This window comes from Nicotiana tomentosiformis, chromosome 8, assembly GCF_000390325.3.
Source record: "Nicotiana tomentosiformis chromosome 8, ASM39032v3, whole genome shotgun sequence".
Lineage (NCBI taxonomy): Eukaryota > Viridiplantae > Streptophyta > Magnoliopsida > Solanales > Solanaceae > Nicotiana > Nicotiana tomentosiformis.
This window is the reverse complement of record NC_090819.1, coordinates 15,812,918-15,829,969: the sequence shown is the minus strand read 5'-3', so window position 1 is coordinate 15,829,969 and position 17,052 is coordinate 15,812,918. Positions and strand designations below refer to the sequence as shown.

General features: G+C 38.3%; 2 protein-coding genes and 2 long non-coding RNA genes across 5 annotated transcripts; 3 read left to right on the top strand and 1 right to left on the bottom strand.

Moving 5' to 3' along the window:
• The first annotated feature begins 2,524 nt into the window (after positions 1 to 2,524).
• Positions 2,525 to 2,980, top strand: LOC138897107 (uncharacterized). The gene has a single exon (XM_070183064.1). The coding sequence runs from the start codon at positions 2,525 to 2,527 to the stop codon at positions 2,978 to 2,980; it is 456 nt and encodes a 151-aa protein (XP_070039165.1).
• Positions 2,981 to 10,134: 7,154 nt separating this feature from the next.
• On the top strand, positions 10,135 to 12,375 carry LOC108945983 (uncharacterized). Of its 2 annotated transcripts, XR_001970206.2 has the most exons (3): positions 10,135 to 10,564; positions 10,704 to 10,766; positions 12,090 to 12,375. It is a non-coding gene; the product is annotated as an uncharacterized lncRNA (long non-coding RNA). The 2 variants fall into 2 exon arrangements; XR_001970205.2 differs by lacking the exon at positions 10,704 to 10,766.
• Positions 12,376 to 13,699: 1,324 nt separating this feature from the next.
• On the top strand, positions 13,700 to 14,184 carry LOC138897106 (uncharacterized). Its single transcript, XM_070183063.1, has 2 exons — positions 13,700 to 13,876; positions 13,924 to 14,184. Exons 1-2 carry the CDS (start codon positions 13,700 to 13,702, stop codon positions 14,182 to 14,184), a joined length of 438 nt encoding a protein of 145 aa, XP_070039164.1.
• A 224-nt stretch (positions 14,185 to 14,408) lies between these two features.
• On the bottom strand, positions 14,409 to 16,636 carry LOC138896792 (uncharacterized). The gene is made up of 2 exons (XR_011410215.1): positions 15,607 to 16,636; positions 14,409 to 15,470 (listed from the first exon to the last, which is right to left on the bottom strand). It is a non-coding gene; the product is annotated as an uncharacterized lncRNA (long non-coding RNA).
• Positions 16,637 to 17,052: the final 416 nt, after the last annotated feature.

Genomic DNA, 17,052 nt, shown 5'->3' with positions numbered 1-17,052 from the left:
TAAATAAAGACTGAGCAGTAGTGACGAACAATAAAGCATATAACGTTCATATTAGAAAATCTCAGTAAAATACCACATGCTCTTAAAAATCAGGATTTGAATCAAACATCTTGTTTAAACCCAGTTCCAGTAAAAATCATTTTAAAGACATTTTTCCAACAGTTTTTTACACAAAGGCTCAATGCAAAGGTGAGAAAAAATGAAGAAATCATAAACAGCCCCTCGGGCAAAACATCACTCATATACAGCCCCTCGGGCAAACCTCACAGTCACTCGTGCCACTTGGGCATACCTCACAATCACTCTTGCCACTCGGGCATACCTCACAATCACTCTTGCCACTCGGGCATACCTCACAATCACTCATGCCTCCCAGTCACTCAGCACTCAACACTCGCACTCAGTAGGTACCTGCGCTCACTGGGGGTGTGTACAGACTCCGGAGGGGATCCTTCAGCCCAAGCGCTATAATCTGCATGGACAACTCACGTGCGATAATAATAAAGTATGCTGCAGGCGGGCAGCCCCGATCCACACTCATCCTCACAAATCAGGCCCTCGGCCTCACTCAGTCATAAAGTATGCTGCAGGCGGGCAGCCCCGATCCACACTCATCCTCACAAATCAGCCACTCGGGCATTTCAGTAAAACAGGGCATTCGGCCCAAAATATTTATATGCATCAAAATAGAGTCATAAAACTGAGTTATGTGGTAAACAAGTATAAACATGACTGAGTATAGATTTTCAATCAAAAACAGTGAGAGGATGATAAGAAATAGCCCCTAAGGGTCAAAACAGCATTGGCGCAAGGCCCAAACATGGCATTCAGCCCAATTTACAAAAAGTTTTTCTAAAACATATAAGTATCAATGGTTTCAACAAAGTATGCAACTTTACAGTTGCTACGGGAAGGACCAAGTCACAAATCCCCAACAGTGCACGCCCACACGCCCATCACCTAGCATGTGTATTACTAAAAATAGTAGAATGATACAAAAATCCGGGATTTCATACCCTCAGGACTAGATTTACAATCGTTACTTACCTCAAACCGGTCAAATCTCTACCCCGCAATGCTCTTGCCTCTAGACTCGGCCTCCAAATGCTCTAAATTTATTCACAATCAGTATAATACCATCAATATACGCTAATGGAATGAATTCCACAAGAAAAGCTTCAAAATTAGACCAAAACTCGAAATTGGCTCAAATATTACCTGTGGGGCCCATGTCTCAGAACCCTACAAAAGTTACAAAATCCGAAATCCCATTTAACCACGAGTCTACCCATATCAATTTTACCAAAATCCGACCTCAAGTCGACCCTCAAATCTAAAATCTTATTTCCAAATTTCTAAGTTCCAATCTCCGATTTACACCTCAAAATCATGTAATCTAGTCGGATTATTCGATGATAATTCAATATTAAGGAGTAGAAATGATCACAAGGGACTTACCTCAAGTTTTTCTTGAAAATATATCAAAAATCGCCTCTCCTCAAGCTCCAATTTGTCAAAAATGACAAATAGTACGAAGTCCCTGTTTTTATAATTCTGCCCAGACATCCTCGGTTCTGCCTCGATCTTGGCCTTCGATCGAGGTCCTCGATCATGGTCCTCGGTCCTGGCCCTCGATCCTGGTTCTCGATCCTGGCCCTCGATTATGTCTTCGACCCGGTCTTCGACCGTGACCCTCGACCCTGGGCTCGATTATGCCTTCGATCGTGGCCCTCTACCCTGAGCTCGATCTGGGCTTCGGTCGTGGCCCTCGACTCTGAGCTCGATATGGGCAGAAGCAATTTCCAACTGAAGGAAATTGCAGCAGCTGTTCTAGTTCAATTTTTGATCCGTTAACCATCCGAAACTCACCCGAGGCCCTCAGGACCTCAACCAAATATACCAACAAGTCCTAAAATATCATACGAACTTAGTCGAATCCTCAAATCACCTCAAAAAATGCTAAAACCATGAATTACACCCCAATTCAAGCCTAATGAACTTTGAAATTTCTAATTTCTACAAACAACTCCGGAACCTATCAAATCACGTCCGATTGATCTCAAACTTTGCACACAAGTCCCAAATAACATAACAGAGGTATTCCAATTTTCAGAATCAGATTCCGACTCCGATATCAAAAAGTCAACCCCCCGGTCAAACTTCTCAAAAATAAAACTTTCGGTATTTCAAGCCTAACTCCTCTACGGACGTCTAAAAAAATATTCCGGACACGAACCTAAGCCCAAAATCACCATACGGATCTATTGAAATCATCAAAATTCAAATCCGAGGTCGTTTACATATCGGTCCATATCCGGTCCACTTTTCTAACTCAATTTTTCAATTATGAGACTAAGTATCTCATTTCACTCCGAGTTCCTTCCGGACTCGAACCCACTAACCCGATATAACATAATATAGCTGAATAACACAAAAAGAAGTAGAAATGGGGAAAACGGGGTTATAACTCTCGAAATGACCGACCGGGTCGTTACATAACTGCCCGTTGTACCTGGTCGGCTATATGCGCGATGAAAGGGTAAATCAAATTTTGGTTGATAGAGGATCCTCAGTGAATATCTTGCCAATTCGCACTGTGAAAGAACTTGGTATTCCAATAAACGATCTTTCAGAAAGTCGTGTCATGATTCAAAGATTCAACCAAGGGGGGAAAAGAGCCATAGGTGCGATCAGGTTGGGAATCACCATTGAAGATATGCAATCAAGTGGATGGTTGCATGTGATTGATGCAAAGACTTCATACAACGTCTTGCTTAGAAGGCCTTGGATACATGAGAATAAAGTGGTTCCATCTACCTATCATCAATGTTTGAAGTACTATGAGGGAGAAGTCAAGAAGAAGATAGTTGTTGATGACGAGCCATTCACCGAGGCTGAATCACACTGCGTCAATGCAAAGTTCTACTTGAAGAACCGAATTGTGAAGGAGCTAAAAGCTGATGATGTCATGAATAGATGAGCCCATGACTAAAAGAGCTGAGGTGACTACTGGTAAAGCCAAAGCTACTACTGAAGAGGTGCAACCTAACTCGAATAAATCTTATAGAGGGGATATTGCGTCTTATGGCAAGAAAGTAACTCCTGCGCTCCAATATATCCCTAAAAGGAAGAAAGATGAAGGTTAATCATCTAATCTCCAAACAAACATGCTAAAGGAGTTAACTCTTCGGGAAAACGAATTAAGGCAGTAAAGTTTTCCTCAAAACCACTTGGAGGGTTTGTGGCCCAAAATCGTTTGCAGAATGTGGCACTCCCTACAAAGCGAACAGATGAAGGTTTTGATCCTAACGCTTACAGGCTATTTGCAAAAGCTGGATACAATCCCAATGAGCCATCAAAGTTAGGAAAGCTCCCATCAGAAGCTGCAACGAGGAAACCACGTGAAGGTTTGGGATACAAACAACCGTCACCAGTGCGCATCTCCATAAGAAGGGCGAGCAGCAATTATATAACCATAGAAGATGAATCTGCCGCTTCTAACAAGCCTTATGCCTTTGATCGATTTGGAAAATCAACTGCGAGGACTTCCATGTTTGAGAGATTGGGTCCATTGAATAAAGGGAATAAGTTTTGGAGAAATTATTGAAATACAAGAACACCCGGTTCGCCCAAAATTCAGAAGATCTCTAAGGATTTCCAAAGTCTAGTTCCTTCCAGAATGAGGCGACAAACAGAAGTCATGGTTTCGTATGATGAGCTACTAAAGGTGAAGCCATACACGGTGGTATACACTAAAAAATGTGATGAAGACGAAGAAAGTGTGGGTTCTTCGTATCATTCCACTGCACAAGGCGAGCACGGTGTTTCATCTCTAATGGAAGATGACAAGAAATTGGAGGATATTTCACCATGTTATTACGTATCCTTCAATGATGGGGACCCTCAAGAGGGTGAAGATGCGAAAGATACTCCCCCGAAACTTGAAGAAGGGGTGAAGGCAATGATTGATGCCTTAAAAGAAGTTAACATTGGCACAGATGAAGAACCAAGGCCCACATACCTAAGTGCTTTACTAGCAATCAATGAAGAGTTACAAAGAGATGCCTGGCTTGGACCCTAAAGTAGCAGTTCATCACTTTGCAGTCAAAAATGGTGCTCGTCCTGTTAAGCAAGTCCAAAAGCGATTTAGGTCGTACTTGGTTCCCTTGATTGAAAGTGAAGTTAACAAACTCATTGAAGCTGGCTTTATTCACAAAGTCAAATACCCAATATGGGTCTCTAGTATTGTCCCTGTAAGGAAGAAGAATGGCCAGATTCGGGTGTGCGTTGACTTCAGAGATCTCCACAATGCGTGTCCCATGATGAATTCCCGCTTCATATTCCACAGCTGATGATCGATGCTACTACTGGGTACGAGGCAATGTCATTTATGGACGGTTCATCGGGCTATAACCAAATTCGAATAGCGCCAAAAGATGAAGAGCTTACTACATTCCGTACCCCCAAGGGTATTTATTGCTACAAGGTAATACCTTTTGTCTTGAAGAACGTTGGTGCTACTTACCAAAGGGCTATGCAGAATATTTTTGATGATCTTCTCCACAAGAGTGTCAAATGCTATGTTGACGTCTTGACGACTTGGTGGTAAAATCAAGAGAGAAAAGCGACCACTTGAAAGCTTGAGAATGGTGTTTGAATTGCTACGGAGGTACCTACTTAGGTTGAATCCATTGAAATGTGCCTTTGGAGTTACTTCTGGAAAGTTCCTTAGTTTCATTGTCCGACATCGAGGGATCGAAATTGATCAAGCCAAAGTGGAGGCCATTTTGAAGATGCCTGAGCCTCGCGATATTCATGAATTGAAAAGTATGCAAGGAAAGCTAGCATACCTTAGGAGATTCATATCAAACCTAGCTGGGAGGTGCCAACCATTCAGTCACCTCATGAAGAAAGGCGTTCCTTTTAAGTGGGACCAAGCTTGAAGCAATGCCTTTGAAAGAATCAAAACTTACTTGATGAAGCCTCCGGTTTTGGCAGCCCCTATACCTGGAAAGCCGTTGATACTATATATTTCAGCACAAGAAAGGTCTGTTGGAGCGCTGTTGACCCAAGAAAATAGTGAAGGGAAAGAAAACTCCCTTTACTACTTGAGCAGGATGATAACACCAAATGAGCTGAATTATTCACCAATCGAAAAGTTATGTTTGGCACTAGTCTTCTTAATCCAAAAGTTAAAGCACTACTTTCAAGCTCATGTCGTTCGTCTTATTTCTAGAGCAAATCCCATCAAGTTTGTGATGTCAAAACTTGTCCTTACTGATCGACTAGCAAGGTGGTACCTCTAGTTTTAACAATTTGAAATTTTGTGCATCCCTCAAAAGGTTGTAAAAGGACAAGCATTGGCAGACTTCTTGGCAGATCATCCAATACCTGATGACTGGGAGCTAACTGACAAACTACCTGATGAGGACACAATGGTCGTTGAAGTTCAACCTCTATGGAAGATGTACTTTGATGGTGTTGCGCATCGCGGAGGAGCTAGTGTTGGTGTAGTATTTGTCACCTCTCAAGGCGAAGTTCTACCTTACTCTTTTACGTTGACACAACTTTGTTCCAATAATATTGTTGAGTATCAAGCATTAATATTTGGGCTTGAAATGGTTGTTGATATGAAGCAGTTGCAATTTCAAGTCATTGGTGACTACCAGTTAGTGGTCAATCAGCTTTTAGGTAGTTACGAGGTCAAGAAACTTGAACTACGCCTTTATCATAATTATGCTAAGAAATTGATGGGATGGATTGATGATGTGATTATTCAACATGTGCCTAAGAAAGAAAATAAGAAGGTTGATGTTTTAGCTCCCCTAGCTTCATCGCTAACCCTGCCTAATCAAGCGCAAGTTACTATCTGCCAAAAATGAGTAGTACCGCCGCCAAATGAGGGTGAAAGTGAAGAAAATAAACTCGAGCATCTTGTGCTTATTTTTGAAGCTGAGAAGGAAGAATGGAGACAACCCATCATCGACTACTTAAGCTATGGGATACTTCCAGAAAATCCGAGGAGAAGGACTGAAATCCATCGTCGTGCACCTCGCTTCCTTTACTATAAAGATACTCTATACAGAAGGTCATTCGAGGGAGTACTCTTGCGATGCTTAGGGGAAGATGAAGCACTCCAAGCTTTATAAGAAATATATTCTGGGGTATGTGGGTCACACCAGTCTAGACCAAAGCTCCACTTTCATATAAAAAGGATGGGATATTATTGGCCAATGATGATAAAAGATTGCTTGGACTACGCTCGGAGATGCAAGGCTTGCATTTTATTCATCAACCTCCTGAAGTGTTGCACCTGACTGTTGAATCCTGGTCGTTTGACGCTTGGGGATTAGATGTTGTTGGACCATTGCCAAAATCCTCTGGTGGACACCTATACATCTTGGTTGCAACTGACTACTTCTCAAAATTGGCTAAAGTTGTGGCTCTTAAGGAAGTAAAGAAGGAAAATGTTGCAAGTTTCATCCGAGTAAACATAATCTATCGCGTTGGCATTCCTCGTTACATAATAACGGATAATGGCAAGACATTTGACAATAGGTTGATGAACAAGATTTGTGATCTCTTTGGCTTCAAGCAACGTAACTCTTCTATGTACAATGTTGCCACCAATTTTCTAGCTGAGGCATTCAACAAGACTCTATGCAACTTATTAAAGAAAGTTGTCTCCAAATCCAAATGGGATTGGACCGTATGGAAGAAGCTCTATGGGCATATAGGATAACTCACCGCACGCCAACACAAGCGACCCTGTATGCACTCGTTTATGGAGTCGAAGCCGTCTTGCCACTCGAGCGTCAAATACCTTCATTGCGATTAGCTATTCAAGAAGGGATCACTGATGAAGAAAATGCTCGACTTCGATTAGCAGAGTTGGAGGCTCTTGATGAGAAGAGGTTTGAAGCTCAACATAGTCTTGAATATTATCAAGCTTGATTGTCCCGCACCTTCAATAAAAGAGTTCGCCCGAGATCCTTTCAAGTAGGAGATTAAGTCCTTGCCGTACGAAGACCCATTATTACTTTTCATAAACCTATAGAGAAGTTCACTTCAAAATGGGATGGGCCATATGTCGTACAAGAAGCTTACTCAAGTGGGGCTTACAAACTGGTTGATGCAGATGGCATGAGAATCGGTCCTATCAATGGCAAGTTTTTGAAGAAGTATTATTCTTGAAGTTGCAATGCTCCTTGACGCATGAGCCTAAACTACAAGTTCCTACACTCCTGACCCACAAGAGTATAAACTGTGTACGGCCCAAAAAAAAGTCCGCTAGGTTGAAAACCTTGAAAGAGGCGGCCTAGGCAAAAGTTAGAACATAAAAACAAAATTAAAAAAAAAATCAACCATTCTGAATTACGGTATGACTTGATCCTCTTCACCGAGGTACGTAGGCAGCTTAGAGTTTCATTCAGAGTTCAGTCGCATAAATTCAAAAGATGCATGTTACCCCAATCATTATTCATAGGAAGAATATTGGAATATAATCCACTTGATTGGAACTAAAAAATCGGGCTTACACGAACTTTGTGTCTTATTGAAGATTGGTGGTCCAAGAGGGGCAAGCCTTCATAGAAAATTGGCATCTCCGATTGATGGATATAGACTTTTAGTAGAAGGCCAAATCTTCAATTTGAAGTCCTCAAGTTCGCCGGTCTTCAAGTAAATTATATAAGCCCTCCAAATCTTCAAGTATGTCGCTCTTTAAGTTGAATTCTGCAAGTCCACCGCCCTTCAAGTTGAAGTCTGGAAGTTCGTCAATCTTTAAGTTGAAGTATTCAATCCCTCCAATTCTTCATGTCCGTCGGTCTTCAATTTGAAGTCCTCAAATTCGCCAATCTTCAGGTTGAATTATTTAAGCCCTACAGGTCTTAAAGTTGAAGTCTTCAAGCCTGCTAATTTTTCAAGTTGAAGTTTAAAAGTCCACCAACTTTTCAAGTCCGTCAAATCTTCAAATTGAAGTTTTCTAATTTGTCAATCTTAAGGTGGACATGTTAGTCCCTTTTCACCTTAAGTTGGTCTCTTCGCGGGTTTGTCCTTTAAAGGAACTATAATTTTTCAATCCTGAGGTGGATGTTGAAGTCCCTTTGCGCCTTAGGTTGACCTCTTCACGGGTTTGTCCTTAAAAGAAACTATAATCTTTCAATCTTAAGGTGGACGTCGAAGTCCCTTTGCACCTTAAGTTGACCTCTTCGTAGGTTTGTCCTTAAAAGGAACTATAATTTTCCAATCTTAAGGTGGACGTGTAAGTCCCTTTGTACCTTAAGTCAGCCTCTTCATGGATTTGATCCTTCTATATGTTGTCATGGATTTGATACGTCTATATGGTGATATGGATCTGTTCGTCTATATGCTGATGTGAAATTTTCCGTTTATATGATGATGGGGATTTGTCCGTCTATATGTTTATATGAATTTATCCGTCTATATAGTGATGTGGATTTGGCCATCTATATAGTAATATGGATTTGTCTGTCTATATGCTGATGTGGATTTGTCCGTCTATATGTTGATGGGGGTTTGTCCGTCTATATGTTGATATAGATTTATCTGTCTATATGCTGATGTGGATTTGTCCGTCTATATGCTGATGGAAATTTGTCCGTCTATATGTTGGTATGAATTTATCCGTCTATATGATAATGTGAATTTGTCCGTTTATATCTTGCGAGGGATTTATCCTCTTGTATGTTGTAGATTTGATCATTTCTATATCATCATGAATTTATCCTTCTTATTTGGCCTAAAAAAAGGACAGAAAAGGGGAAAACGCAGAAGAAAAAAAAGAATTATCTGTCAACTATGAATTAAAGGGACAAGCAAATACCATAAAGTGATGTTGACTGAGGCTAAGCATACATTATATATAGGCATTAAAGGTAGACCGTGTAAAGATTTTAGTCGATGTGGGATCAATTGCACAAAAGCAGTAAGCTAACTCTTCCGTGTTCCAGTAGGATTTGGCTAGAGCTATTCGATTCGGATTAGGACATGAAAATCGCCGTGTGTGTGAAGTTATTGCAATTGGTCTATTGCTAAAAGGCTATATCCATTTGAAGGTTGGAAATCTTTTACTGCTACGTGGCAAATCTATTTGGAGAATTCAGGCATACTATTGGTGTACTTGTTGAAAGTGACTAATTGTTCCTATGTACATGTGCTTAAGAGATCTTAGTACTTATTTGACTCAAGTGGGCCATTTCAGAAGGAACATAGGTGTCATGCTTTGGTAGCAAGTTATATTATTGTGGAATTCATTACGTATATAATCACTCTCTTTAACCCAAAGGTTGAATGACTAGCAACTTAAGGAAATGTGCCAAGTGTTCAAAAGGAAAGGAAGAGAGGAACGATTTTGGAATTCACTAATCTAGGCAACTTTAAAATTTTGACAGGCAACTAATATTGCAATTTGACGCAAGAGCATGAATGACCATTTGATGTTTATTCCAAGCCTTGCCTTTCAGATTCAACGAGTTTAAACCCGACAAGTCTTGAAATATGGGTATTTGTAGGCATATAAATTTTATTAAAATTAAATTTATAAAATAATTTGGACTATATTTTAAATTTAAGATATTAGTTCAAATAAATATTTTGGGCTAATATAATTGAATTAATTATATAAGTCCAATTTAATTGGGCTACAAATAATGAGCCCACTTCATTAAGTCCAAGATGTCATCTTCCTAGAGGCTCAGTTTGGTGCCACGTGTCAAATGATGTGGCACGCCAAGTCAAACGGAAGAGCCAATAGGATCATGCCACATGTCAAAATGACAAGGCATGCCAAGTCACATTAAAAGGCCAATGAAATCACGCCACGTATGCAAGTAACATGTTCTGGCCAATCAAATGCGGTCTTGTCATACTTCAATTTGATTGGTCGGAAAGAGTTTGTTCTTAACATAACTCTTCCCTCCCACAATTATAAATAGGGGTCTTCATAACTCAGAAAAGACACCAGAAGTTATAACAAGAAGCAAGAAAGAGTTCGTAGATCAAACGCTGCAAATTCCTCCACAAGTTCAAGTTCAAGCAATCAAGTTCAAGTTCAAGAACGAAGAACAAAGAACAAATCAAGTTCAAGCTCAAGAACAAAGATGTAACACTCCTCAAATCTATAGAAGTTTAAGCACTCGTTAAATATAGAATTAATTTTTTTTTTAATCTTAAATTATACTTCTATTATGGATTTAAACTCTTGTGATTGATTTTTGAGTTACTTCTCTATTTATAAAGAATTGGATATACAATTGGGGAATATTAATAATTTTAATATTATTAATTATTGAAAGTGGGTATCATTAATTATTAGTTAAGTGAGAACAAAACAAAACAAATAAATAAAAGCAATAATACAAAAATAAGGGGGGGGCAAGCCTAAAAGCCCATAAAGGGTTGTTGTAACCAAAAAGGATTGAAAATCCTTATACGAGAACAAGCATTCTCTTCGTTCTCACGAACAAAGAACCACGGCCAGCTTACTCACGCAGGCAACAGGAAGTTCTAGGTTTCTTTACAAATCACTAATTCTTGTACTCAGGTATATAAAATTTTCTATTCCCAATTATCGTACAGTATAAGAATTGGATAGTTAATTACCTTCTTTCTCTGTATCAACAGTAAGTTCCATATTTAGGCGTGAAACTTTGAAATTAATTTAAATGCACTGGTCGTTGTAGAATCAATTATTTGACGGGTATAAATTGGACTGGGGCCTACGTATTGACTCAAGGAGTTTTGAGGTGAGTTGATATAACCAGTTACTAAAGTGGTTTAACTTACAAAAGCACGCATACAAGGTATTTGATGAATTGCTTAAAAGAGTTAATATGTACTTAATTGGAGCGAGTGAGTACCTATTGGCTTAGAATTATTCTAGTTAAAGTTTAGATGATTTATTCTAATATATTAGCAAACAACACATAAGTTTATCACAGAGAAAGAGAAACAGAAGAATTACTAGTCAACGTTGTAACTCGAAAGACCAGAAAGCAAGCCAATTTCATTTTTAATTTAACTTCCCTAACACCAAAATGAGTTATCATATGAAAAAGGAACCGTATACACCAAAAGATTCTATGATACTTAGTTACTCCAATGAACATGCATGTCCTATAGATAAATACCATATCTTTAGCGTATTTTCTTGTAATTCAAAACAAATGAATGAATACAATTGAATGGCAGTACTTCTTGCAACATCTATCAAGAAACTAATATAAATATTACGAAGACCAGAAATTCCCAAAAGCTACTACTTTGATTCATTCTTTGAAGGTGTAGAGCTGTTAAGTTGCTGCTGTGCATGTTGTAGAGGCTGTAAATTTTTAGTTTATTGTGTTATTCTTATATGCCATTTTCATGTTGAAAATTTATGAAGAAGCAAGAATCTTTAGAAATACTTTTGAATGTTTATTTCATTCTTATACCATGCTTTACATTTAAGGATGCCAGCATGAGTATGTATAGGATGTTCCAGAAAAGATTTAGACTTGAAAAGTCATATGAAGAAGTTTTAGAAAGAAAAGATTTTTGGGAGTATCCTTTATTCTGAGAAGGGGTCATCGTCCAGGCCGAGGGTCCTGACCAAGGCGTTGACTTCCTGAAATTAATTATGCCAAAGTAGGGAGCACACAAGCCGAGAGTCTCGTTGTTGAGAATTTACTTAGCCAGGCTAAGGTATGATATATGAGCGCTGAGAACCATGAAGCGAGTGGCACCTCGTGGATTGGGCCTATTCGATCAGGTTGGGATCGAACCCGTGCCAATCACACGGTGACTAAGACAGAAATAGGTCAGGATAGTTGGAACTCCCAAAGTATAAAGTGATGTATTTTTTTTTAAAGAAAAAGAAAAAAAAATCTTTTAGAATATTCATAAACTGCTATTATGCAATTATTTTAGAATTGTTCTTATAAGCTTTATGTTTTACATGCATTTAGAATCTTTGCTTGTAATATATAGGTTATTAAAGTTTCATCCCCTGTCGTTGAGACTCACTGAGTACAATGGATAGTACTGACGTTCTCTTTTGGGAACCTACGTTGGTCTGTGCTACAACGTAGGAACCGATTTTGCAGGCAAGCAGGCTACGGGTTAGGACTTCCCTCACTTCCAGTGCTATTGGTGAGCTCCGCTTTTGTTCGTGGAGTACTCCTTAGAGTCATCTTTATTTAGCTATTTCTTTGTTCACTTAGAGAACTGGCCAGGAAATCTCATGTCCTGAGTAGTGCGTCGGTTTATCAGTAGAGGCTTCATAGACACAGTCGGTGGGTTAAGATTCAGATGTTTTTGATAATAACTTAGCAGTATTTCAGTAGTTACTACGAATAAAGTTTTGGAGTTGATTTATTTTAAATATTTAAATTAATCAAAAGTATTTGTTTAAAGTATTGCCTTGTTGCATATAAAGTTTGAAGTTATAATAGATTTGATAAGCACAAATGGTTCGCTCGGTCATGTTTAGTGATTGGGTACCGGTCACGGCTTGTTCAGAAAATGGGTCGTGACAAAAGAACAAATCAAGTTCAAGTTCAAGCAATCAAGCTCAAGCTCAAGAACGAAGAACAAATCAAGATTTAAGGAGTACGAGTTCAAATCAAAGTTCGTGCTAGTTGAATTCAAGATCATCGCTCGTGGCAACAAGATATTCAAGATCAAGCTCAAGGGCCCTTGAATTTATTTACTTTTGGAAAGAAGAATCAGAGGATTCATAGAGATTGTACACTCAAATTACTTGAAATCAAATACTATTATTGTTGCGATATTTTTCGGTCTTTATTTTATTTTTTTGACGCAAATTATTGTCTACAAGTAGTTTTAACAAGGTGGTTTTATGTGTCTGGTGTTAGTTACTTCCTCTGTCCCGTTTCATTTGACCTACTTGCTATTTTGGTCTACCTTAAAAAATTACTTCTTTTTGGTTTGTCCTTTTTGTTTGTTTGTTTTTTTGGAGGGGGAGGAATATTTTTAATGGAACAGTAAACAGCATCAAAAAAAAGTCAAACTTATATGAAAAATGCAGTATTTATTTTCATTTGAGATGATATACTTGTGCCTTTTTATATATACAAACTGTTATTTGTTAATTAGTTGCTTTAGGACTGCAATATTTATATTATTTTCCTGCAGTTTGTATTTTCAGTTTTATTAGGAGTTAGTTATCATGGTCAGTTCCATGACTTAAAAGTAGGGTCATGATCTATTTCAGTTTTTTTTTTAGGATATGTTTTAGTACCTGTCTTTCTACAAAATTAATTGAACTCCTTGTATATTAGTTTATCATCTTATCAGTTTTCTTCATATTCTCCCTGCTTCTTGTTGTGTTTAAAAGTAGACATTGTCTTCATCGTGTTTTGTTGTCATTTATGCTTTAAATCTAACAATTGCCATCAGAGCTTTCATCTTAAGGGATCTGTGATCGAGTTGGAGAAGTTATGGATGCTGAAGCGAGTTTCTCACCAATTGTTCCGCCGGTCTTTGATGGAGATAACTATCAGATATGGGCAGTACGAATGGAGACATATTTGGATACTTTGGATATCTGGAAAGCTGTGTCCTACCAAATAATCCCACCATAGCTCAGATCAAAGCACAAAAGGAAAAGAAGACAAAAAAATCGAAGGCCAAAGCATGATTATTTGTTGTTGTATTGTCAACAGTTTATACGAGGATAATGTCTCTGAAAACTGCTAAAGAAGTATGGGATTATCTCAAGGAAGAGTATGCTGGAGATGAGAGAATAAAAGGTATGCAAGTTTTAAACTTAATTAGGGAGTTTGAATTGCAAAAGATGAAGGAATCTGAAATAGTTAAGGAGTACTCAGATAGGCTTCTGAATATTGCAAATAAGGTGAGGCTACTAGGCTCTACTTAGCAGATTAAAGAATTGTTGAGAAGATTCTCGTAACAGTGCCTGAAAGGTATGAAGCAACAATTACGACCTTAGAAAATACTAAGGATTTGTCACAAATTAGTTTGGCAGAGTTGCTAAATTCCTTGAAAGCTCAAGAGCAAAGAAGGCTTATGAGACAGGATGTTACAACAGAAGGGGCTCTCGCTGCTAAGCACCAGGTTGATGGTAAAAACAAAATAAAGAAGAAGAAGAAGAAGAAGAAACAATCAAGCTTCGAACGAAGGAGAAACATCAACCAACAGTAAAAGTAAGGGAGGAAGTATGAAGAAAAACTACCCCCATTGCCATCACTGTGAAAGAAAAGGTCATCCACCATTCAAATGCTAGAGGAGATCTGATTGATATTTTATACTTCAATTCCACACAAGAGGGGGGTGATTTGTGTGGTATCCAATTTTCGCGTGCACTGATGATAGGAGGACATGGTTCTTCTATGTATTCCTTATACTACTGTTGCGGAAATAGTAAATGAGGAAAATAAAGAACACAAGTACTTTTACGTGGAAAACACCCAGCTCAAAAGGTAAAAAAAATCATGACCTACTACTCAGTAGGATTTTTCCCAATACTTCACTAAATCACTGAGCCAAAACATCACTTACAAAACTCTTTGTAAACCTAAGGATTAACTCTAATCTCGTTGTGGCAACCAGCCTCTAACTGTTGCGACAACTTCAAGTTAACTCTAACTTGAATACTCAGAGTACCTAATACAAATGCTTCTAGATAAAGTTGAAAGGTACAACTTGAAAATACCTACTACAATTGAACTAGAATAAAAGACAGACGCTTGGAACTGGTTCTTCTTTCTGGTCCATATAGCTTTAGGTTCGCACACTTGAATCACACAAGAATTGCTTGCAAAATGCCTTGTTATTTTGCTCTCAACTCACGTTTAACTTCAGCGTTTGTGCATCCCTGTAGAATGAGAACATCCTGCAATATATAGAGTTAATAGAATAATAAATAACTAGAGTTCTAATGCTATACTCTTTCATGGTAGAAGAGTTCTAGTTATCTTCAACTTCTAACTCTTCCCTTATTTAGGATAGAGTTCTCTCGAGTAAGGAGTCCTTCTCCTTATCACTTATGCAACATTTTTGATCAGGAGATATCAGATAAAACAACTTGAGCTTATCTCCTTCACGTGCATCCCTTATACTCGAATCTGCCAGTGTCTGTGTACACTATGTATGGACCTGGTTCATGCTTGAGTTCCTTTGTCAATCATCAAAACAAAACTTTACTTGGGTCAACACTGATGTTAAGTGCAAGAAATATAATCAGCTCGGACATGAAGCCGTGATTTGTAAAAATAAGGCCCCGCGGCAGGAAGCAGATGCTCAAGTTGTTGATCAATAAGAAGAGGATCAACTTTTTGTTGCAACATACTTCTCAAGTAAGAGCTCAACGAATTCTTAGTTAATTGATAGTGGTTACACTAACCACATGACTCATGATAGGAGCCTATTCAAGGAGTTGAAGGCCATTGAAATTTCCAAAGTTAGGACAGGAAATTGTGACAATCTTCCTGCCAAAGGAAAATGAACCATAGCTATCAAGACAAACACAAGCACAAAGAGCTTTTCAGAAGTTCTTTATGTACCTGACATTGATCAAAACTTGTTAGTGTAAGACAACTACTTGAAAAAGGATTCAGAATTTACTTCGAAGATCAGCACTGTCAAATCAGTGACGCGGCTGGACATGAAATTTTCAGGGTGAAGATGAGAGGAAGTAGTTTTCCTTTTGATCCAACTGAGAAGGAGCAATTGGCTTATTCCACCGGAGTAAGTGTAACTGAAATTTGGCACTAAAGACTTGGCCATTGTCATCTACAAGTATTGTTGCTGTTGAAGAATGATGATATGACAAGAGGGCTGCCAACTCTAGTTGATCAATTACCAAGTTGTCAAACTTGTCAATATGGTAAGCAAAACAGAAAGCAATTCCCTGAAGCATCATGGTGGGCTTCTCAAAGGCTGCAACTGATTCACACAGATGTTGAGGACCTCAAAGAACACCCTCCTTAAAAGGTAGCCTCTACTATGTTATTTTCATTGACGATTATACAAGACTCTGCTGGATTTTCTTTATGAAATACAAATCAGAGGTGGCTGGAATTTTATGGAAGTTTAAGAAGATGGTAGAAAATCAAAGTGGTTGCAGAATCCAATCCCTACTGTCTGACAATGGAAAAGAGTATAATTTTGAAGAATTCAACAAATTTTGTGAGGAAGCTGATATTGTTCATCAGCTCACTGCTCCATACTCTCCGCAGTAAAATGGAGTTAGTGAAAGGAGGAATATGTATATAATGGAGATGACACGGACACACGGTGCATGTTGCATGAAAAAGAGCTGCCGAAAAGCTTTTGGACTGAGGCAGTTAATACGGCAGTATTTCTCCAAAACCGACTTCCCACTCAAGTAAAGACCCTAAAAATTCTTGGCAAATTTAAGTAAAGACAAGGTTCAATGGAAGAAAAGATCCATGAGTTAAGAATAAGTTTTATTCTCGATAGAAAACTTCTAATATTATTACTAATATTTATAAATATGAACTTATCTTCTACTTTTCGCTTATTTAGCATAAAGATGACATGAGTTGCGCGTAAATGGAAAAGCGAGATTTTATATAGCTGACCTCAACTTGTTTAGCTAATTTTCAATAAGTTAAGGCATATCTTTACATGGGACGGACTTATTTAAACTCTGAATATTGGAAAGATAATAGGGATTTTTACACAAATAGCCAGCCATATTAAATGTATACTTTTTCTAGCCATATACATAGAACATTAATTATACACATATAATACATAAAATATATATGTATTATATATTCACTGGTTATTTTTAGTTTAAATGGTAGGGTGGGCGACTATTTGGGTTAATTCTTCAAGATAATAATCAGAAATCCGCCTTAGATAGACTTAGCTCATTTGTACAATATAGCCAGGCAATTCTGATTTTAACATAAACCAGTTTACATACTACAGTATTGGAAATATCTGAATACCTTTAACCTCGCCTTATCTGGGTGCCAAACCACCTGCTTATGTGGCAGTGACAGAAACTAAGCTAGTGATATTATAGACTAAAACTGTTGC